General features: G+C 40.5%; 2 protein-coding genes across 4 annotated transcripts; both read right to left on the minus strand.

Moving 5' to 3' along the window:
* Nucleotides 1-10,763: 10,763 nt before the first annotated feature.
* On the minus strand, nt 10,764-12,359 carry LOC130749568 (protein MAIN-LIKE 2-like). Its single transcript, XM_057602946.1, has 3 exons — nt 11,542-12,359; nt 11,271-11,367; nt 10,764-10,769 (listed from the first exon to the last, which is right to left on the minus strand). The coding sequence occupies exons 1-3, from the start codon at nt 12,357-12,359 to the stop codon at nt 10,764-10,766; spliced, it is 921 nt and encodes a 306-aa protein (XP_057458929.1).
* On the minus strand, nt 11,468-16,416 carry LOC130749390 (D-3-phosphoglycerate dehydrogenase 2, chloroplastic-like). Of its 3 annotated transcripts, XR_009022911.1 has the most exons (4): nt 14,854-16,416; nt 13,990-14,711; nt 12,491-12,885; nt 11,468-12,368 (listed from the first exon to the last, which is right to left on the minus strand). XR_009022911.1 is itself a non-coding variant. In XM_057602740.1 (3 exons), the coding sequence occupies exons 1-2, from the start codon at nt 16,018-16,020 to the stop codon at nt 14,037-14,039; spliced, it is 1,842 nt and encodes a 613-aa protein (XP_057458723.1). In that variant the 5' UTR covers nt 16,021-16,416; the 3' UTR covers nt 12,484-12,885; nt 13,990-14,036. The 3 variants fall into 3 exon arrangements, 2 of the variants coding, with proteins under 2 accessions (XP_057458723.1, XP_057458722.1); XM_057602740.1 differs by lacking the exon at nt 11,468-12,368 and having other exon boundaries at nt 12,484-12,885; XM_057602739.1 differs by lacking the exons at nt 11,468-12,368; nt 12,491-12,885 and having other exon boundaries at nt 13,523-14,711; nt 14,854-16,415.
* Nucleotides 16,417-24,071: the final 7,655 nt, after the last annotated feature.

The raw sequence follows: 24,071 nt of genomic DNA on the forward strand, positions 1-24,071 counted from the left end.
CTTCATCATGATCATCTGAAGATACAATCTCCTCACCATCCACATTATCAGTGTCATGGTAGTCATAATCATCATCCAAATTCACTGTGTCATCACCCAAATGAACAACCTCCTCAACGCCACGGCTACCACCGGCTTCATGAGCGAATGCCTGCTGCGCACTTATCGGATTGGTTGAGGCCGGTATTGATGAACTTCCAGCTTCAGCAATATCAACGTATAACTCTAGCGTTGTCATGAAAGACTGCTGACGAAATCCATCCATCATGACACTCACATCTTGATTATCAACTAGCTCAAGAGGTGAAAAAAGGATCGGATTTGAGTTAGTCATAAATCTGCAAATGACTCTAGAAATTATTTGGTTTCTTTGGAGCTTCAACCTCTCATGGATTTTACTCTTCAAGCGGTCGAATGTGATGTTGCATTTGAGATGCATGGACCTTGCTTGACCTTCAAATATGACACCTTGATTGCCATTGAAAACTCTACCTCTAGAATACACAAGAGCAATGACCTTATCCATCTTTGGTGATTTTTGAGCTATTAAAACGTAGGAAGTTTTGGAGAAAATTTGCAAATGGTGCTGAGAAGAAATCTGATTCAGAGAGCTTGGTTTTATAACTGGGATTCGGAAAAAATTATATTTTTAATGCATTCGCAATAAAGCATTTGAAGGCCTGTGGACAAAGCATTCGCGAGCCTGCAAACGAATCCCTTGTCTCTCCGTGCAGATTCCATGTCACAACACTGAAAAAGCACCATATTCCATCTTGTCTTATTAGGATTCGCAAGAATCCTTGCGAATGCCTACTGTACAACCTGACAAAGCTTCAATCATGTCATTCAGTTCTGGAAAAGTTGTTTGTCCTATTAGGATTCGCATGGAATCTCTCGAATGTTAAAAGAAAACTACCCCAGACAGCTAATTTTGTTTTTTTTTTCACCCCCTTTCTCCAATTAATATTTTCTTTCACGCCATTCAGAAAAAAAAGCCGCATCTATGTACCTAACTACCTATCCCATTTTTTATTGCTTCCACTTTCCCATATGTTTTAAACATGAATAGTGATGCACTATTCATCACTATTCTTAGTTTGAACTCAATGCAACCCTTTTTTGTTTTGTAAAATTTAAATAGCTTCTTTCACCTTTAATTATCATTGTTCTGTACTAGGGCAAGCTTACGTAAAAGAATGACAGAAAGTAAACCCTAGCAGAGCACTAAAATAGCAAAACTACCATAAAAGGAATATTCTCATTAATGCTGAAAAGTTGGTTTCGTACAAGTGGATGACCTCCCCTTTTATAGAGGGGGTGGTCATGATATGGATCTTTCCTATATTTGGGCCTGACAATCAGGGCCCAAATCCCTGTACATATAAGACAAATCCAAAGGAATCTTCCAGCTGGCTTGTGGGTCCATCATCTAAGGGAGGACAATGTAGCTCGTCGTGTCGCCTTTCCCGCCATGGCTATCTTCAATGGTTATTTGTTCATTTTGGGCGGGACATAATCTTCTTTATGTCCCGCCCAGTCCACATGCCCCCAAGACATGAGACTCGAGTAATTGAGTCGAAATGTCTTCATCATGTTACCCAGTAGTTCGCCTCTATTGTTTATTCGTTCATCGCCATTTTACTTTCGTTGTTACATCGCCATTTTCACGCTTCGCCACCTTTGTTGCCGTTTCAAAGATATGTCGCCATTAGTTATAACCGTCAATCACGTCTTTTCAACTGACGCACGTATCCTTATTTTCCGGGATTTCGTCATCATTTGTTATAAATGCAATTTTCAGTTGTGCGTCTCGAGGAGTAATGTCTTTTCGCTTCCTACCTTTTCGAATTTCAAATCCCAAAATCCCACGATCTTCCCCCATTCATTCTCTCTCCTCCTTTCTCTCTATAAAAACCCCTTTTCACTTTTCATTTTTCACTTTCTTAAAACTTTTGTTCTGAAAACCTTTTCATCGCAGCTTTCATCCTCTTCTTTGAACTCCGGTGAACCTTTTCTTCCTCCGGCCGTCGTCATTGCGCGGTGCTCCCCTATCGCCGATGTTCTCCTTTCTCAAATCCACAGTTCTTCCCCTGGTTAGTTTTTCTCTTTCCTGAGATTCTTCGTTTACTTCTCTTTTCTATGACTCTGTTCATCTTCTTTCTTCTTTTGACTCTGTTCATCTTCTTTTTACTTTTAGTTTGTTCATCTTCTTTCTTCTTTTTATGAAACTGCCTCGCATGTCTTTACCAAACGCTAGCCTTTCTTCCCTAGAACTTTCTTCACCCTCCACGGAGGAGGAAGTTGTCGCCCCCTCTATAATTGAAATTCACTCCTCGCCTTCTACCCATGATGATTCCGGTCCCGCCGGCTCTGTAGACTCAATTCTCTCCTCTAATGGAGATTTGTCTTCACCTGAATGGCGCTCTGACGTGCATTTAGTTGAAGATAAATGTCTGTTGCGTTCTATATGGAGCAGCGTTGGGAGCATTAATTCTCTTCGAATATCTGCTCAAGGGTTCACGAAGATAAATCCCGCCACCTCGAATAATGAAGATCATCTGTTGAATGTCCTCCCATGTGGCGAAGATGACTGTGTTCTGTTGCGTAAAGAACCAGCCGATGAATCGCCCGATTTCTTCTTTGTTTATGGCTATTTCTTCTTAGACTTGAACATCAAACTTCCTTTCTCGCCGTTTATATGTCACGTTCTTTCTTTTCTGAATGTGGCGCCTTGCCAACTCCAGCCCAACGCCTGGGGTTTTCTCCGCTGCTTTGAAATTCTTTGTGAACACTTGAGTTTCACTCCAACCTATCCTTTGTTCTTCCTTTTCTATAAATCAGTCACCACTAAACCTACTTCTGTGAAATGGGTTCCACTATTAGCCCGTAAGAACATGAGTCGGTTCACCGCCCTTAAAAGCCATTACAAAGTATGGCAGAAGAAATACTTTAAAGTTATGGAGTCGCCCGAAATAAAGAACTTGTTCCGAGATTCCGACAATAACCCTCTCTTCCCTTTTTACTGGACAAAGAACCCTCGCCGAAAAATATCCGTTTCATACGACGCCTTGGATGAATCTGAACAAGGCGTCGCCGATTACCTCCGCACACTACCAGTAATTTCTGGTCACGACTTGATTGAGGCGTCGAAATCCGGCACTTTAAATCAATTTTTTAGTAAGTTTATAATCTTTGTACGTAACTTCTTTTTCTTTTTGTTCATGTATCTCGTCTAATTGGTGTTTTCCATACAGCTACGATGGGAAAAAGCAAGGTTGACGCGAACCCAATCAAGATGAAGGAATACCTCGCCCAGTCTGCTGCGGCGCCGAAACTGAGCAGAAGAAGAAGAATGAAGGTACTTCGGGTTCTGACAACGTCAGGGACCCTAAACGTCAAAAAACTTCAGGTGCTGCTGGTGGTAAGCCTCTCCACCAATCGACTCTCGATCCAAAAAGTCATCCAGCTGAGAAAAAGAAGGGACATGACAATGTCCCGCCCCCTCAACAAGATTCAAGCGCGCTGATCAACCGCCCACCAACTCCATTTAACCAAGCTGGCCCTAGCTCAGCCATTGGTGGCGAGGCTCCTCCCCCCTTGCTGAACTTGTCGGATCCTCATTTCAATGGGCTGGAATTCATGACCCGTACTTTTGACAACCGGATTCACAAGGACATTTCCGGTCAAGGCCCCCCCAACATTGCTTCCATGGCGATCCATCACGCGCTTTCCGCCGCCAGTACTGTGGCGGGAATGGCTCAGTGCGTGAAGGAGTTGATATCGGCCAAGAACCTTTATGAAAAGAAGGCGGCTGATTATAAGACAGCCTATGAGCGGGCTAAAACTGATGCTGAGACTGCCAACAAAAAGCTGAAATCTGCTGAGGAGAAGGGTGCTAAGTTAACTGAAGACTTGGCTGCTTCGGACCTGCTTCTTCAAAAGACCAAGTCTCTTAAAGAAGCCATAAATGACAAGCACACTGCCATTCAAGCCAAATATCAAAAGTTGGAAAAGAAATATGATCGCCTGAATGCTTCCATCATAGGGCGTGCTTCTCTTCAATATGCTCAAGGCTTTCTGGCGGCCAAAGAGCAGATCAGTGTGGTTGAGCCGGGCTTTGATCTTTCCCGTATTGGGTGGCTGAAGGAGATCAAGGATGGTCAAGTAGTTGGTGATGATGACATTAGCCTCGACCTCCTTCCCCAATTCGATGATGAGAGTGAGCCTGAAGAAGATGGCGAGGATGGGAATGAGCAGCACAGGAATGAGAATCAGGAGAAGGAAGATCCTCAAGCTGGGACAAGCCAGGGCAACAACGCCAACAACGAGAACCTGGCTTGAATTTGTTTTTATTTTATGAAGTTGAAATTTTTCTTTGGGCATTGCCCTGTCTTTTATTTTCATTCCCAATCATGTATGGGCGTCGCCCCCTTTTCTCTACTTTAAATGGATATCATCTTAAGTTCATTCGTTGTTTTAGTTGTTTCCAACTTTCATTGTTACTTTGGTTTACATACCTTAGCCGATTTTTCGACGAGGCTTGGTTTCTAGTGGCCACTAGAATTGCCAAGGCTTTTAACTTTTGAAGGCGATACTCTCTTATTCCGAAAGGTTTACTCGCGGTATTGCATACCTTGATACGATTTGCATTGCATGAACTCGTAATATAAATTAAAAAATATATGCGATTCTGTTGAAATGATCTTTTCATTAATTTTCTTTCGTATGGGAACAATTGTCCCTTCATTACAAATGTCGCCTCATTAAAAACCTTTCCAAAGAAAGGGAAAAAAAGTGCGACTTCATTTACATTTGTTGTTTCTATTAACTAAAATACTGCTTTAGATGAGAGGCGTTCCATGTTCGTGGAACCTTTTGACCGCTTAGTTGTTCCAACTTATAAGCTCCTCCTCCAACGTCGCCTATAATCCTGTAAGGCCCGCCCCAGTTGGGTGAAAGTTTGTTGTGTTTATCAGGTATTGTATTTTTTCGGAGCACTAAGTCTCCTACCCTCATTTTTCTTGGCACTACTTTCGTTGAGAACTTTCTTGCCACCTTCACTTTTCCCGCCTCATTTCTTATGTGAGCCTCTCGTTGTTCCTCGGGCAGCATGATTAGATTTGCTATTAAGTTTTCTCCGTTGTCATTTTCATTAAACCGAGCCACTCGCCAACTTTGGTTTTCAATTTCCACTGGGAGCATGGCGTCAGTTCCATAAGTTAGACGATACGGGGTTTCCTTTGTGCTTGACTGTTCCGTGGTGTTGTATGCCCAAAGAACGCCTGGTAGTTCCTCCGCCCAAAGCCCTTTTGCTTCATCCAGTTTCTTTTTTAAACCTTTCAGGATAACTTTGTTAGCCGACTCAGCCTGCCCGTTGGTTTGTGGATGTTCTACAGAGGCAAATCGCATCTCGATTCCCATTTCTGCACAAAATTCCTGGGTAACACTACTTGTGAATTGGGTTCCATTATCCATTACTAACGCCATGGGGACCCCAAATCTACAAACAATCCTTCGCCACAGGAAGTTCCTGACCTTGGCGGCTGTGATAGTCGCCACCGCCTCGGCTTCTATCCACTTAGTGAAGTAATCAACCGCCACGATGATGTACTTCATTTGTGCCTTCGCTACAGGGAATGGTCCTAAGATATCAGTCCCCCACATGGCGAACGGCCAAGGCGCCATCATGGTTGTTAATTCTTCTGGTGGAGCCTTGTGCAAATCAGAAAAGACTTGACATTTTTCACATTTCTTCACATACTCCAAACAATCCTTCTTCATGGTTGGCCAATAGAATCCTGCTCTTATCACCTTTATTGCCAAGGATCGCCCGCCGATATGACTAGAACACACACCTTCGTGGACTTCCGCCATTATTCCGAGGGCGTCCTTGGTATCGACACATTTGAGCATAGGAGACATGATTCCCCGCCGATACAACTCACCATCCACCAGTGTGTAGAAACTGGCTTCCCTGCGTTTTGTTCTCGTGTTCAAATCATCCTCCTTTGGTGGATTCTCTAAGAAGGTCTTAATCGATTCCATCCAAGGTAGCTCGCCCTTACTGACTGACTTTACAGCTTTCAACTTTATTTCTACCAAATCAATGCTCGGGCGAGGCAGGGTTTCTTGAATGACTGTTTGGTAGTTGCCCAATCTCCCTGTGCTTGCCAACTTCGCCAACACATCAGCCCTCTCATTTTGTCCCCTCGGGACATGTTCTATTTTGATTTCTTTGACCTCCATCTTCAATCTGCGCACCACTTCCAAATATTTGGACAGTTGCGGATCCTTCACCTGGTACTCGCCTTTCACTTGCTTAACCACTAACTGCGAATCTCCTTTGATAAATAACTTCTGGACTCCCAACTCAATGGCCAACCTTAAGCCGGCAATCAGAGCCTCGTACTCAGATTGATTATTGCTCGCCTTGAACTCGAACTTGAGAGACTGTTCAATGATCATTTTATCTGGACTTTCGATTGTTATTCCCGCCCCACTTCCAGTGTTATTAGAGGATCCATCCACAGACAGGACCCATTCTCCTTGAGTCTTCTCTCCTTCAGTGGGTGTTAATTCCGCCACGAAGTCAATTAAACTCTGGACTGTGACTTGGCCCCTTGGCTCATATTGTATGTCATATTCTGATAGCTCAACTGACCAGCTAACCAATCGCCCTGATAAATCAGGCTTCTGAAGTACTTGCCTTAAGGGAACATCAGTTTTAACTTTGACTTGGAAACTTTGGAAGTAAGGTCTGAGGCGCCTTGCAGTTTTCAGAATCGCCAAAGCCGCCTTTTCAATTTTTTGGTACCGCAATTCTGCCCCCTGTAAAGTATGGCTCACGAAATATATAACTTTCTGCTTTTTTCCTTCTTCCTGGAGCAACACCGTACTTACCGCCTTGTCAGTAACCGCTAAATAGAGCACTAATGGAACGCCTGGTGTTGGTTTGGAGAGTACTGGTAATGTGGCCAATGTTTCTTTCAATTTGGTAAAAGCTTGTTCGCATTCCTCTGTCCACTGAAACTTTGAATTCTTTTTTAAACATGTGAAGAACGGGGCCGCTTTGTCACCCGCCATTGGCAAGAAACGTGACAAGGCGGCCATTCGCCCTGTCAAACGCTGAACCTCCTTTACACTTGTTGGGCTTTTCATCTCCAAGATCGCCCTTCCCTTATCAGGGTTCACTTCTATTCCCCTTGATGTTAACATAAATCCCAAGAACTTTCCTCCCTGGATCCCAAAAGAACACTTCTCAGGATTCAACTTCATTTGATATGTTCTTAACTGAGTAAACGCTTCTTTGAGATCGCCCCCATGATCACTAGCCCTGGCGGACTTTACGATCATGTCGTCCACATACACCTCCATATTCCTGCCTACTTGTTTTGAAAAGATTTTGTCCATGAGCCGTTGGTACGTAGCTCCTGCATTCTTCAAACCAAAAGGCATTGTCTTGTAACAATAGTTCGCCTGATTGGTCATAAATGCTGTACTTTCCTCATCCGAGGGATGCATCATAATCTGATTATAGCCCGAATAAGCGTCCATGAGACTTAAAAGTTCATTCCCTGAAGCTCCATCCACAAGCTTATCAACATTGGGAAGTGGGTACGAATCTTTGGGACACACTTTGTTCAAGCTTGTGTAGTCCGTACACATTCGCCATTTCCCATTGGCCTTCTTGACCATCACAACATTGGCGAGCCACGTTGGGTACTGTACCTCACAGATGAAGCGAGCCTTGATTAACTTTTCAGTCTCTAATTGTACAGCCTTGTTCTTTTCTTCACTCATTCTTCGCCTTGGTTGGATGACTGGGGTCGCCCCTGGTCGTATGGCTAGTTTGTGAGTGATCACCTTGGGATCAATCCCTGGTACATCATTGATGGTCCATGCGAAGAGATCTAGATTATCACCCAGAAGGGTGATTAGTCTGTCCTCTTGTTCTGTTGTCAAACCACTGCCAATCTTTAGAAACTTGTCCTTGACTTGCACCTGCTTGGTTTCTTCCAGAGGTTGTGGGCGAAAATCATCAGCATCATCTCTTGGGTCCAAGCTAAATCCTTCTTGTGGGAAGATTTCTGTAATTCGATGGCTCTCCTTGGCGGCCTTTCGCCCATAGAGCGCCACGCTTCTCAAATAGCATTCCCTTGCTGCATTCTGGTCTACACGCAATATCCCGACCTTCCCGTTGCAGGCGGGATATTTAACAGTTAAATGAGCAGTTGAGATGACCGCGCAGACCTTGTTGAGGGTGTCTCGCCCCAAGAGTACATTGTAATTGGCTTTACACGCCAATACTAAGTACTTTACTTGAAATTTCTTGACAAACTCTCCTTCTCCAAAGGCAGTCGGAATTTCGACGTATCCCCGCACACTGACACGGTCCCCTGTGAATCCCACCAAAGTTCCCCTGTATGGTTTCAAATCTGATTCATTTAGTCCCAGGCGATCAAAGGCGTCTCCATAGATGATATCCGCCGAAGATCCCTGGTCTAAGAATACTTTCTTTGTCACATAATTGTTAACCCTAATTGTTACCACAATTGGATCGTTGTCATGGGGAATTACATGCGCGAAATCCTGAGGGGTAAATATAATAGGGGAATGATTCACCCAACACTCGCCTTCGTTCGACTCCTGTACTGAGTGTACTGCCGCCACGTAGCGTTTTCTAGCCTTACTTGAAATTGCACCCCCGCCAAATCCTCCTGCAATAGATGAGCATTCCCCAACAGGATCACCCAACTCTTCAACTATCTCTTTACCTTTGCCTTTGTCCCCTTGAGTGATCTTAGCTACCTCCGGCGCTGCTGTGTCTTTAACAAAGTTTGTCAAATGGCCAGCTTTGATCAAGCGATCAATTTCCCGCCTTAAATTCCAACAATTATCTGTCGTATGCCCCAACGCCTTGTGGTACTCGCACCACCTATTGGTGTCCACGTTAGCTGGCGGCCGCCGTGGGGGTGGTGGGTATTGCACAACGTTGGTCTGCCCAACCGCCCTTAAAATGGTACTTAAGGGTGCATTCAACTTAGTAAGTGGGACTGGCGTTGGCAAAGCACCAGGCTGACCAGCTGTGGCAGCAGTGGGACCTTGTGAATTTCTGTGCCATGTATTTTGAAAGCCAGGTTTAGAGTTTTGGTATGGTCCCGGTCTTGGTACACGGGGGGTTTGCGCTATCCTGGTTTCCTTCCCCGCCTTGGATTTGTCCTGTGAAACACCGCCAGATTGAGACTGCTTGCGTCCTTCCTCTCTTTCTTGTTTCTTCTGATCATCTTGCTCGATCAATATGAACTCTTGAACACGAGCGCGAAGATCCATCATATCCTTTGCCGGTCGCCTTGTTAAGTCTCTATTCAAATCTCCCGCCCGAAGGCCATTTTTGAATGACGCCAAACAGACATCTGGATTTTCATCCTCCAACTGCACCGCCATCTTGCTGAAGCGTGCCATGTAGGTTTTTAATTTCTCGCCTGGTTGCTGATGTATGCTGATAAGATCAAACATTGTTGCTTTTGTGGTTTTATTGGCGGAAAATTGAGTCAGAAACTTAGTGGACAGATCAGTGAAATTATCAATGGAGAAGGGCGGTTGTCGAATGAACCACTGCATCGCCATGCCTTTGAACGTGGAAGGCAATAATCGACATTTTACCGCATCCGTCGCCCCGCCGATCACCATTTTGGTATTGAAATATCTAAGGTGCTCCATAGGATCAGACTCGCCCGAAAAGGCGTCTAATGCCATGGTTTGCAGGTGCTTTGGAATGTCCACCCTAGTGATGGCTGGAACAAAAGGTTGAAATTCAACTACATCCTCCGCCTCCAGGCGTTGTTCTTGCTTAAAATCCTGCCGCTGAGTGAGATACTCAACTTGGGCTTGCAACTGCTCGTTTTGGGACTGCACCTTCTGTAAGGTATCTAACATTTGTTGCAAAGCCGCAGGCGTGATACCTGTCACTGCCTCTTGTGCTCTCCGTGGAGCAGTGGTTTTAAAATCTTCCAAGTTCACATATTCAGGCGGCGTTGAACGCCGCCGAACACCTGGATCTGATTTAGCGATCAGATCTGAAGGTCTTCCCGGAGCTGCATTCACCAATGACGCTGGCGACGGCGCCACTGAGTGGACCCCCTCCGAGGAAGCTTCCTGCTCTTGCTCGTCCAGTACGGGACGGTTGTTGTTTCGTCCGCCGCCGCGACCGCCATGTCGACCACCACCGCGCCGGCGATGATCGCGTCGACCCACGCCGCATGAACGAGTCTCCATGGCTCGCAATTCCTCCTTCTGTCACCGGAAGAGCTAAGTCAGAGCCACAGACGGCGCCAATGTTCTGTACTAGGGCAAGCTTACGTAAAAGAATGACAGAAAGTAAACCCTAGCAGAGCACTAAAATAGCAAAACTACCATAAAAGGAATATTCTCATTAATGCTGAAAAGTTGGTTTCGTACAAGTGGATGACCTCCCCTTTAATAGAGGGGGTGGTCATGATATGGATCTTTCCTATATTTGGGCCTGACAATCAGGGCCCAAATCCCTGTACATATAAGACAAATCCAAAGGAATCTTCCAGCTGGCTTGTGGGTCCATCATCTAAGGGAGGGCAATGTAGCTCGTCGTGTCGCCTTTCCCGCCATGGCTATCTTCAATGGTTATTTGTTCATTTTGGGCGGGACATAATCTTCTTTATGTCCCGCCCAGTCCAATCATGTATAATATATTGGGGATGAAATTCATGTATAAAAAGTATGTTAAATCACACCTAACAAAGTTTGGGTTAAATAACTCATCATTCAAGTGAGTTGAAATTTTTATATTTTATTTATAAAAAATCATATTAGTCCATTGAGTTGTGTGTTAGTAACACACATGTGTCATTTAAACAACCTTATATAAAAATAGCAAAACTACTAAATGATGGTGTGATTAAATCTATGTGAAAACCACTTAATATTTTTAAAATATGAAAATTTATAATGAGAGTATATTATATCATGTTAATTTTTTGAAAAGACTATCGTCCATTCTTATTTGTGGCTTTTTTTTTTCTGAATGGCGTGAAAAGAAATATTAATTGAAAAAAGGGGTAAAAAAAATAAAATTTAGCTGTCTGGGGTAGTTTCTGACATGTACTTTATAGCATTCGAAAGAAACCTTGCGAATGGTAGTAAGACAAACAACTTTTCCAGAACTGAATGACATGATGCAGCATGAACAGTAGCCATTCGCAAGGATCCTTGCGAATGGTAATAAGACAAATTACCTTTTCAGCACTGAATGACACATTTGCCAGCATGAACAGTAGCCATTCACAAGCATCCTTGCGAATGCTAATAAGACAAGGGACGTGCATGTGGAATCTGCTTTGGAGACAAGGGATTCGCATGCTTTAGTTCGAATGGCTGACAATGAGTGACATGCATGCAGAATACAGCCAATGACAGGCATTCGCGAGTGGGAGTATTTATTAACGGCTTATTTTTTCGCATTTATGTGCACAAATAAATATAACTACTTGTAAATTACGTGCATACCTTCCTGCGAGGGGGCAGCCGAGTGGCAATATTGGTATGGTTTCAGGGGCAGTCATTGGAATCCTTTCCCAAGCCCAGATTTGGAGCAAATAAGTACAACCATCGATTTCTTGTCGTTCATAACCGGTTGCATGGCATAACTCATGATAGAGAGTTGCAAGCACAGCCGAACCCCAACTGTATGTGGAGGCCATAGCTAAATTCTCTATGAGTAGTAGATATCTTAGAGGCACATGTGATCCCGAGTGGTCGGGTAATAAGAAAGTGCCAATCAAGCGCAAAATGAATGCTCTTGCAACAAATTCAGCTTCTGCCGACTCAAGTGCACCTAGGTTTTGAAAATCAAAACACTGGTTTAACCATTTCAAGTTTAAACAACTTCCTCTAATGGCACGTCGCGGTGGAGTGACTCCTAGCGCACGAGTAACGAGATCAGACCAGTCACACCATGTCACCCCGGTAACAGGTTGTCCATCAATATTTAGTCCCAGCTGAACGGCAACATCTTGAAGAGTGATGGTGCACTCTCCAAACGGCATATGAAAGGTGTGCGTCTCGGGCCGCCAACGCTCCACCAGTGCTGATATCAACACTTTGTCTTGTTTGAGAGAACCACATAGAGCGGCCTCGTAAAATCCAGCCAATCGAATATATTGTTCGATTTGTGGAGGGACCCCATTCAAAGGAATGTGGGGTAATCTCAGCTTCAAAACTTTCTTACTTGTTTGGTTCCAAACATATCCCGACACATGTTTGTTTTGTTTCACCAACAACGTCGGATTTTTTGGACCGAGAGTTAGCACTGCTTCATCCGCCATTTACAAAACCTTCATGAAATAATAACATGCAACCGAAAATTAGGCATCAAAAAAAGTTTGAGACTCAAAAACAAATGATAAACTAAAATATTTGAAAGGTTAGAATGAGAGATAGAGTTAGAAATAATTACCAACAATATAGATACTTTTACACTTGAGAGAGTTTGAGGGTAGGTTCTCTTGAGAGGTATCAAACTTATGTCATGAGAGTTTAGAAATGAAGCTTGAAAGTTGAGAATTGAGAGAGTTGGAGAGGTGAATTCGAGCATGCAAACTTGGCTATTTCTGGGGTCATTTTATAAAAGTTAATGGCCGACATTGCATTCGCAAGGCAGGAGGCGAATGCCTCTGCATGCCCCTGCATGCCTGCACCATGTCACCCATCAGTCAGCACCTGTCAGGCATTCGCGAGCTGACACGCGAATGCACCTTGTTCCCCAGTCAACTCCTGGCACACTGAAAAAGGCAGATTCCTCCTTGTCTTATTTGCATTCGCATGGATTCTCTCGAATGGCTCCTGCTCAACCTGAAAAAGCTTCCGTTCATGTCATTCAGTACTTACTTTGTTATTTGTCTTATTACCATTCGCAGGGATTCTCTCGAATGGCATAAATTCCTTGTCAGAAACCACCCCAGACAGCTAAATTTTATTTTTTTTACCCCCTTTTTCCAATTAATATTTCTTTTCACGCCATTCAGAAAAAAAAAAAAGCCCCTCATCAATTCTTTACCATTAATGTGTGGATGATTTATAAGAGTAGATGTTAGGGGCCTTTGGTGGGGCACACTTTAGTCTTTACCCCAATTCATAGATCGCAAAAAATGCTTCAGCGGATTTGTTTAGTGTTTTCTACTTTGGTCTTAGAATCTAAGCCAAAGTCATGATCTTAGAATCAAGCACGAAGTCTCAGGAAACCTGAGCATAAGCATTGACTAAAAACCAAGTGACAACCTTACAAACTTTAAGCAAAAGTCTCGGAACCTAAACTCAGTCAGTCATATATGAATGAAGTAAACAAATAGAATATTGTGGAATTAAGTTAAGCTAACCATGAGGTTAGGTGAATTCTACCCTTTTAAATAGATTTGATCAAACAAAATTTTAGATGTTTTAAAAATAAGGACAAGTGACCGGTTAAGAGGATAATAGACTGGAAACAATAATTTTTTGGCATGCTGATACTTCAAATTCTAAATTGGTCGAACATAATACATACATATTGTGGAAGAACATTGCACTTCGTCTTTTAGACTCGATACCTTAAAAGTTTGTGCTCGTACATTAAGATGACTGACCTATATGGAGGCTTGTGGGCTTCGTGATATTTAACTTTGCCAATTACTTTGTTTATAAATTGGCGTACGATTGAAGCTATGATTAAGGGGTCGGGAAAAAAGTTATTTGACAAAGTATTACTTTATTATGTAATTAAGCACCTAAGACTGGGTTTGAATTCTTCGGACCTAGCTTAATCTTGAGGTTCACTCTCTGTGAGCAGAAAGCATGTTTCATATTAGAAACAGAGAGAAATGGATAGAAGAAATATAAATGATGATAAATATAATATGCAATGTGATGGAGTAGAAAAACAAAAATGAAGAGAACAAGGGAATACTCATGGGTGTGTACCCTGTTTGAGTGTCTAAAAATGGGATTGTTCAAGTGTGACTGTGAAGCTACAGTTTGAGAAAGACAAACTCTTCGATAGCAGGCACAGATCCAATGTTGTGAAGAGCTTCTTTGTTTGGTTCTTCATCAACACCAATAGCCATTATCGCCATCTTCCTCGGAGATGTCCTTCCCACACTCATAAAGCTGACATTGACATTATGTTGAGCCAATAGATTCCCAACGTGCCCAATCATACCGGGCTGGTCCACCTGGCGGCACAAGATGACATTCCCTTCTAAACTTACATCTACACCAAAAGATCCCACACATGTCAAGTGGGGCATGCCATACTTCACCCTTCCCTCAATGCTTATATCACCACTCTCGGACGACACAGCACTTGCAAACTTTGACTCCACATTGGATATCTGTATCTGAATTGAATCAATTGGTTGCTCAGGGGATGAACCAACAACTACTCTTTCCTCACTTATGCGAATCCCCTTCTCCTTGGCAGTGAAATCAGCATTCACAAGGTTGACAATTTTATTGGATATCGGTTCAATTATCCCTTTTGTGATCATCGCTCGTAGAAGTCGTGTGTCAAGGTCATCTGGCCCCCTAGCCGATCGATAAACCACCTTCACGGATTTGATTCCACTTCCTCCAGACACCAACTGCACTGCTAGCCGACCCAACTTCTCAGCTAGCATAACATATGGAGCCAATTCAGACATGACCTGCAATTTTTCATATGTACGTACGTTAAAACTAGTTATACAAGATGAAATTTCTTGATCCGTCATTTAATTTATTATCACTAGCTATGAAATAGACCAAGCCATGCATTCATATATATATATATATGTTAATGTTAATTACCTCAGGGGCAACCATAGGAGCATTGACAGCAGTTGCTGAAAGTTCCCCTCTCAATGCTCCAACCACAGCTTCTGCTATTTCAACTGCTACACCTTCTTGTGCCTCTTTGGTGCTAGCTCCAAGGTGTGGCGTAACCGTCACATTCTCATGCTGCACTAATTTACTATCTTTCGATGGAGGCTCCTCGGTGAACACATCAAGTGCAGCCTGAGCAACTAGTCCACTATCAAGCGCTTTCACCAACGCATCTTCATCAATAACTCCGCCTCTCGCAACATTGATAATGCGAACACCTTTCTTCATCTTGGCAAAAGTATCCTCATTGAAGATCTTATCAGTGGTGGGAGTGAGAGGCATGTGGAGAGAAATGAAATCAGCGGCGGAGATGGCGTGATCAAACGACACAAGATCAACGCCAATGGCGCGTGCCCTGTCTGCAGGGGCATAAGGGTCATGCGCAACCACGTTCATCCCCAACCCTTTCGCACGACGCGCCACCTCAGACCCAACTTTCCCAAACCCCATGATCGCTAGCGTCTTCCCAACCATGGACGCTCCCACATACTTGTTCCTCTGCCACTTCCCTGCTTTGAGGGACGCGTCGGCGCGTGGGATGTTCCTCGCCATGGCAGCCAGAAGAGCCACTGCGTGCTCCGCCGCGGCGATGGTGTTCGCGGTGGGTGCATTCACCACCAGGCAACCGTATTGGGTGGCGGCTTCAAGGTCCACGTTGTCGATTCCAACGCCGGCTCTGCCCACCACCTTCAACCTTCCCTTGGCGCCTTGGAAAACCTCCCTGGTGACCTTGGTGCCGCTCCTGACAATCAAGGCGTCGAAGGAGGAGATCTTGGAGCAGAGGTCTTGAGGGGAGAGGTCGTAGGAGCATTCCACTTGTCCCACATCGCGCAGCACTTGGAGCCCCGCCTCTCCGAGCTTCTCAGAAACCAAGATGCTTGGCCTTGAAATACCTTCTCCGCCGTCGGATTTGCAGCGCGTTTTGTTGACGGCGCATTGAGAATGAGAGAGCTTGTATGAGGAGGTTAAAACGATGTTGCGTTTGGGGAATGAAACGACAGAGGGTCTTCCTCTGGTGGGAGTAGTGGGACAATGTAAACTTGCAGTTGCAGAGGAGGTGAAAACGGATTTGGTACAAGCCGATGATGCCATTAATTAATCTTTCTGATTCTGTGACTCTCTCTAATTAATTAATTACTCATTCATTCTAGTTCTAGATTAGGAATTTTTATTTGTGTTAGTTAAATAGAATAGAAAGAAAGGATTGAATGGAAATTGGATTAGCACACACAGCCAGGCATTCATTTGCGTTGGAGAGCAGACTTCTCTGTTTGACTGGTTTTCATTCTTTTTCTCACGACCAGGCATGCACATAGCCAAGGATCACATGAGATTGAGAGGCACTTATTTATCTTCAATTATTTCATTAATGATGAATGACAAAAATCACAGGTTTACTATTTAAGCAACAATAATATTCGTGGAAATTTTAATCAAAAAATATTCGTGGAAATCACGACCATCTACAAACGTGTATTCTTGTGTTTTTTTATGGCAAGTTCATACTTTACCCATTCAATAAAAGTTGTATCTACAAATAGACTCTTAATGACATTTTGTGGGGATCATCCCACCACATATTATCAGGGTATAATCCACATCAATTGAGGCTAAAGTATGAGCTACTCTATTGGCATCCCGCCTTACATGAGTTAAACCAAAAGCATTAAATCTAGATGCAAAAAAACTTGCAATCCATAATAACAGACTTGATTTCCATTAGCTAGCAAATTGATCTGACAAGCTCTGCAGCATCCAGCAATCAATCCCCAGCTCCAGCAAACTAGCCAAAGCCCAGCGCATAGCTAACGCTTTAGCGAGGAGTGGTTGTTGTTATTGAGACTCAAAATGAGTGGCTGCCTGCCACTGTGCATTTAATTTCCCCCATGATCGCAGAGCACCATTCCAAAACCCATACCATCAACCCCGATCCACCCAGCATCAATATTAGCCTTGATTTTTCCTGTTGTCCGAGCCACCCATCTTGTCGTATCAACTCTGTCGCGTTCAATCCCTGTCGGCCTCTCCTGCATTTCCCTCCATCCAGCCAACGATGCAACAACCTTGTGTTTTTTTATTGTCACAATTTGCACAATATTTAAAAAGGAACATTGTTATAGCAACTTGAAAATGTTGCACAAACGGCTACAAATTTGATATATCTTATTTTAAGGAGGTTTTAATTTAAGGTGTGACTCGGTAAGTAGAGAGATTGATCGCAGGCCTCATTGGTCAGCTCCACCGTTAGGTTGCGTGAAGATAAACTATGACGCAGGCTGGATCGGTATTGTAGAGACTGGGCTAGAAATGGTTGCTAGAGAAGTGCAAGTGAATTCCTCTTTGCAACGATTGGCTTATTGTGATCACGCCTGAATCCTCTAGTGGCGGAGGCAGTTTCATTGAGGTGGTGTCTGTTAAGAACACGAGAACTGGAATTGGGCAGTATAATGGTGGAATCTGACTCGTCTATGATGATTAAGGTCATTCGTTGGAGTCATGCCCTCCGATTATTGATCATTATATCAAGGACTGTAAATCCTTAGCTGCTTCGTTTCCTGGTATCTCATTTTCCCATATTAGACGCCAAGCAAATGGGATGCATGGCACATGTTTTGGCCTCCATTCCTTCCATTTTCCCTTCACTTTTTTGGTGGGATGATCCATCACCCGATGTTGCTTTAATATGCACTTCTTTTAGGCTCATTTTTTTTTTCAAGTTAATAAAAGATGTGCTTTGCCTAAAAAAAACCACGCTAAACGTGTAAATCAGAGATATGCTACAAAAATTCAGGGGTTTGTACCATTAATGTTTAAGCAATAGGCTTTATGCGATATTGAATTGTTGGACAAGGACTCGAATGTCTATATTGAATTGTTCACTTAAAGTATTAAGTATACGAGTATGGGTACTAAAGTACCCAACCTGCCTCTACTCCAAATATAGATTCGAATGTCTATATTGAATTTTCTACCTTACTTTAAATATAATGGAGATTAAAGAATATCCTCATGTTAACCTCCTTAAAATTGTAGGTTAACAAATTATTATTATACTTTGAAAATGGAGATCAGTTAAAATTAAAGTTTTTCCGTATTGGTAGATTAATGTTTTTTGGGGTAGATAGTGGTATTAATTTAATTAGTTGCACTTATTATCAAATTTGAATATACGCTATCTTTTTATAAAAAGTAAATATTTTTGTTATTATATTTGGATTATCAGTACCTAGCTAGTTGCATCTTATTTATTAAAAATTGAATTAATATTATTTTTCTAAACAAATCTTTATCTTTTTGTTTTTGTTTTTTTTGTTTTTGAACGTTTTATCTTTTTGTTATCTTTGGTTTATCATGGTAATCTTTATCTTTTTGTTAGCTAGATTTGAATTAATGTTATCTTTTAGGATTATTAATGTAACCGTCTTGTCTATATAATAACAACTCTAGTTTCATCAAAAATCCAATGCTGAGTTTTGAGAAAAAGATCATGAGTTGCGAGTCACCAACAGGAATGACCTCATCAATCATCAATACTAGTCATTCTGAAGAAAATTTTGGGAAGCCATTGATGGAAAATGGGGGCAGCACTTCCCTTGGCCGAAAGTACCGTTCTGCCATTCGTGATTTCCCAAAAGGATGTGGAAAATTTGCTTCAAGGATTGATCATCCAGTTTTGAAAGTGGATAATTCTGATTCTGCTGATCATAATACAATTATTGAGACTATGTATCATGAACTTTTAGAGAAACTCTCAGAGGATATTTCTTCAGAGGATGAACTTTTAGAGGATCTTTCAGAGGATGAGGAACTTTTAGTGAATCTTCCTCCACAAAAAGTTTCAGCTGTCAGAGAATTTCCTCCTTTATGTGCTCCTTCTAGTCTCCAAGTTCCTGAAGTACTTGAAGATGATATCTTGGATGAAGATGAAGATGAAGAGCTCGGCTAGATCTATAAGGGTTACCTAGAGATTTTTATTTTTTTTGTTCTTGTTTTGCAATGTTTCTTTTAACATGATATTTTCTTTGTACATTCTTGGGAAGATCTTGTACTGATTTTTTATAATATTTGATTTTGTTATGTACCATAAAATAAAAAGAATCTACACACAAAAAAAATTGATTTTGATGGTCGGTGTACCTTGTGTAGTATTTTAAGTTATAATTTATTTATTTTGTTAAAAAGAGATGGAGGATTTATTATTGTAATTTATAAAAATTTAAATTTAATGACTCGATAAACTAATAACATATTGTTTAAGTTTGGTTTTATTATTCAATGCATTATTTGAAAACTGGGGTTTTATTGTCTGGATTATATTTCTCCATGTACGTCCCATGTCCCATGTTGAACCTTGTAAATCTTCCTCCATCCTCTTCCTCATTAAGTTCAAATTGTATTTTAATTTTTTATTAATTTATATCATTTTAGGTACTACACCTTAATCGATCTGTTGTTAGTTGTTACTTTAGGTACCTCAAGCTTCCCTTTCCCTTTTATTGATCTTCCTAGAAACTTAATTGTTTTCGAAGAAAAAAAAGGAAAACACTAAATATCACGAAAACAAAATGCAAGAGACCACATGGCATATTGTGATTTGTCTTTATTTTTTTTTAATACAATCTGCCTGACATGATTTCCGCCAAGGAGAAAGTTTGATTGGCCACAATCATATTCGTAAAATTCGTACCTCAAATCCTTCGAGACAAATAGCAAAGCTAAAAAAAAAGTAAGAAACTTAATTATTGAAGAGAATTATTTATAGGTTTTGTAAAATGGTGCAGGATCAACTAAAATATTGTTATTAACTTCAATCATATTTTCCATAATTAGTTACTTGTTCTCTCCTCTAATCCAAATTGTCAAAAAACCACTTATCTCAAAAGTTTAAGCTGTTGGGTAAAGACCATTTTAATGGTTTTATATTATATTCTAACACAAGTTCCAAGTGAACAAATAAAACCCTGCATCTCATTCTGTAGCCTTGGAGAAGAAGCAATATAGGAGTACTTTAGAGAAAGGAAGTGCAAATACTGAGTTAATTTTATGTTCAGCTTTCCCACTGACATGCAACTTATTGTGCCAATAGAAATTACAAAGACCCCTTGACCCTTTTGGTTGATCCCACGCCTTGATGTGAAACGGAGCAAGAGGCACTCATGTAAGTTGGAAAAAAACAACCTTGATTGTAGTCTTGCGCAAATGTTATGTTATGTGAATTTCTAACTCACCTGATCGAATTTAACATCTTAAAAGGTAGAGAGCAAGATTTCAACATTATTGGTAGTGATTTTAGGTTATGCAGTGTGTTGCAGCATTTTAACTGAATTTGAAACAAGGTGCTATGTTTCAACATTATTGGTAGTGATGGTTGGATGCTAACATACAGATAAAAAGCACCAAACAATGTTCTTTTCTCTAAATTTAGTAAGCTAAGTGCACAAGAGCGCTTAGTCTTAGGTCCCAACATTTGTTGTAAGTGTAGATACTGATGCTGCTGGTCGGTCAAATTAAACTCTCTTTAAAAGTTTACTTTATCTTTGGGTTATTGGGGTTTCTAGTAATTTCTTGTATATTGATGGTGTCATTAAAGGTGTCATCATTAGCTAGTTAATTTGGGAGCGACATTAAGAGCATCTCCAATGTAAGGATCTTAGTTCTTATTTTTTAGTTAAGAACTAAAACCTGAGTTCTTAACCATTGGAGGGGATGACATGGAGTTCTAGTTTCTTATATAAGAAGTTTTACTTTTTGAGTTCTTAGCATAAAAAATTAACTTTTTTCTCTCATTCATTTAATTTAAGTATTGAATTAGCATTTAAATTTGAATTAAAATTATATGGAAATAAAAATATTGATATAATGGCATTGTGGAACCGGATGAATAGTGTTAAGAACAAAAGAACTCATGGTCGGAGCAAAATCTGTAAATAGTTGCTTAAGCACATATGGCAATACGGACCCACATGAGTAGTGTTAAGAACTAAGAACTAGCATCGGAGATGCTCGAAGTATAAGTTTGGGAATGACAGGTATATATATTGTCATCGACGCGTCATTCTTCATGTTGCATACTCTACTTTGACCCTTTTGGAGAAATCCGCCACTTCCTTTAGGCTGGGTTTGGGGATTTCAAACTCACGAAGTACCTTGATTGATTTGAAGTGTAGCTTCTCCTTTAGGTCGGTTTTTAGAATTTCAAACTCAAAGGGGACAAATGTTTCTTCATGCCATCTAGTTATGTTTATCAAAGCTCAAAACAATGCTTATATTCTTTCAATATTTGCAATTTATTCTTACAAATTTTTCCATTGTTACATTTATTTCAAAATTGGTTTTTCTTGTCATGTAACTATGTTTCTACTCTACAAGGAAGCTATTAGGCATGCACAAAAGCAGAATTGATTGTACTGTATGAGCATCATTGGGGGTTGGGTCCTTGAATGAGTTTTTTCACTTATATATTGTGTAACATCCCCTTTTTCCCATTGTTTTATTTTAAAACATTTATCAGAGTTTAAAAATATATCGAGGGAGTATTACACTTCTTCACGAAAACTCATTAAAATTAACATTGGTTGTGTTTGAAAATTTATAAGTTCATATGGTTTTCAAAGAATGAATTATTTCTGCCAATAAAATTTCTAAACCAGCCAGATAGTCCTAAGATGCATAAAATCACTTATTTAAATAGGTTTATCTTCCATGATATTCCAATAAAATTCATCATACTCAGAACTGAATTTCATAAGCACCTCGGCCATCAACAGTACGACATCGCCATAATTTAGAAAATTATTCAACAACTTCCATAAGGAGAGGTTATAAAATCTTCTCAACAGAAGTGTAAAAGTATCATAAATATCTACCCAGTGTTACATTACAGAGCAAGACACTTATTTAATAATAATAATAATAATAATAATAATAATAATAATAATAATAATAATAATAATAACATAAACTAAGACTCTCCGAAGCTACTCCTCATGAGTCACATCTCTACCTCCAGTACCTGAGCGATGTCGCATAGAACATCATTCCAACAGAAGGGTAAGAACTTACATTGTATAAAATATAGCATAACAAAGAGAAAGTAAACAATTCAGATTCTGCTTTATAAAATCTTCACTTTTTCTTTAAAATCTAAGTAATTATAATATTTTCTCTCAAGACAGTTTCACAGTCCTTAATATTGCTTCGGAAAATTATAAGCTTTAAAAAAAATAATAACTCAACTTCTCGACTTCACCACAACAGCAAAACAATTCACAAACAATTCACCAAACACATAAAGCAATGGTAAAACGTGAAACTTAGTGTGTGAGACTCTAATGTATGCATGTGGTACCAATTGTTAACCTTAGCGGTATCACCGCGTCCACTCCAGACAGTTAACCACCAATGAAGTCCACTCCAGACTTCCAGAACCACGCCAGTTCTGGGACAAACCTCAGTTTTCCGATGAAAACCGACACGTTGCCTCTTGACTATATGAAGTGTATTTCGTGCAAAAACTCATAAATTAAAACATGCAATTTGAGACCACTCCAGCCCCAAATATATAACATATTTTCTCACCAAATTCCATAACGGAAATCACACAAAATTGCACAAAATAACACTTCAATATAATTATGAAATCATTCACTATTCCACCGACAAACTAGCAACATAAAATCATCAAATGTCTCATATCAATTACCAGAACCAGTTCCAGAATCAATCATAGAAATAAGCAAAAAAATAGCAAACTTGCAGATAATTCTGGTACTAAACGAGCACTCCAAAAATTATGAAAATTTTACCAAACATAGCCTTATACATTAGCTTTCATATAAAATTGGTTTCACCCAATTTTGAATTCTGTAAAGAGAGTTATGTACTCTACAGCACATGCTGTTAGGGTGTCTGCGAACAGAAGCAGAGTGAACTTGCAGATAATTCTGGTATTGAACCAGAAATCCAAAACTTATGAAAATATTACCCAATATAACCCTATGAGTTAGCTTTCATACAAAATTGGTTTCACTCAATTCGGAATTCTGTAGAGAGAGTTATGCTCTCTACAACACAGACTGTTAGGGTATCTACGGGCAGAAACAGAATGAACTTGCAGATTATTCTGGTACTGAACCAGCAATCCAAAAATTATGAAAATATTACCCCACATAACTATATGAGTTAGCTTTCATACAAAATTGGTTTCACTCAATTCGGAATTCTGTAGAGAGAGTTATGCTCTCTACAACACAGACTGTTAGGGCATCTGCGGGCATAACAGAACCCAATTTTCCCTAGAACCTCAATTTCGCCCAAAATCAATTTTGCTCACCACATGTTAACACTCAACATAGTCTCTCAGTTCTGAATTTTCAAAGAAGTTGGGGGTTCCTTCATGTTAAACTCAACCTCTGTTATACGACAATTATACAAGGTAAATTCAAACCCTTACCTTCTATGAAGATCAAAGTCTAGGTTTTTTTCTCTTTTCTCCTCTCCTTGCTTTTCACGTGTTCTCTTTGTCTGCTAACTTCTCCAATTCTCAAACTCTTATTTCTCTCTTTCTAATTCACTCCTAACCCTTAAATAGTCTTACAATGGGCCCTACTCCCAACTACTGACTTAAAACCTAAAACCCTTATTTATCTATATCATATAATCACTTAATTACCTAATAAAATCACTTAATGACCTTATCATCTAATTAAATCACATAATCACGTAATCATCTAATTAAATTACATAAATTATCAAATTACCATATAACATAATAATAATTAAAATAAAATAATAAATAACCTAATAACGAAAAGTGGGGTGTTACATATTGCTCAACAAATTTCCGTTTCATCTTATGTGAAGCTTCTTATTTATTTATCCTTTTATATTTATACTTGTTATGGTCGACTCAAATGGTCATACAACCCATAATCGATTGTCTTTGTTGACCCAAAAGGCTTACAAACAAGTGAATGTCATGTTAGATAGCCTAGACGATCAATGGAAAAAGTTGATGCTCAACCAAATTCCAACTAGCTAAATGAATTGCTAAGTTACTAATAGCTATAACAGAGTCAACCTAGTAAGGGTTGGACATTCTTACTACTACATAGATCAATCACTATAAATACAGATTTGGTCAA

This window comes from Lotus japonicus, chromosome 3 (genome assembly GCF_012489685.1).
Source record: "Lotus japonicus ecotype B-129 chromosome 3, LjGifu_v1.2".
Classification (NCBI taxonomy): domain Eukaryota; kingdom Viridiplantae; phylum Streptophyta; class Magnoliopsida; order Fabales; family Fabaceae; genus Lotus; species Lotus japonicus.

Bases quoted from the DNA above. Each gene is read 5' to 3' on its own strand.
- LOC130749568 (XM_057602946.1), bottom strand. From the start codon at position 12,359: ATGGCGGATGAAGCAGTGCTAACTCTCGGTCCAAAAAATCCGACGTTG. The intron at 11,368-11,541 runs GTATGCACGTAA...TCTCCAAAGCAG, and splicing joins GGCTGCCCCCTCGCAGGAAG to ATTCCACATGCACGTCCCTT.
- LOC130749390 (XM_057602740.1), bottom strand. From the start codon at position 16,020: ATGGCATCATCGGCTTGTACCAAATCCGTTTTCACCTCCTCTGCAACT. The intron at 14,712-14,853 runs GTAATTAACATT...GAAAAATTGCAG, and splicing joins CTCCTATGGTTGCCCCTGAG to GTCATGTCTGAATTGGCTCC.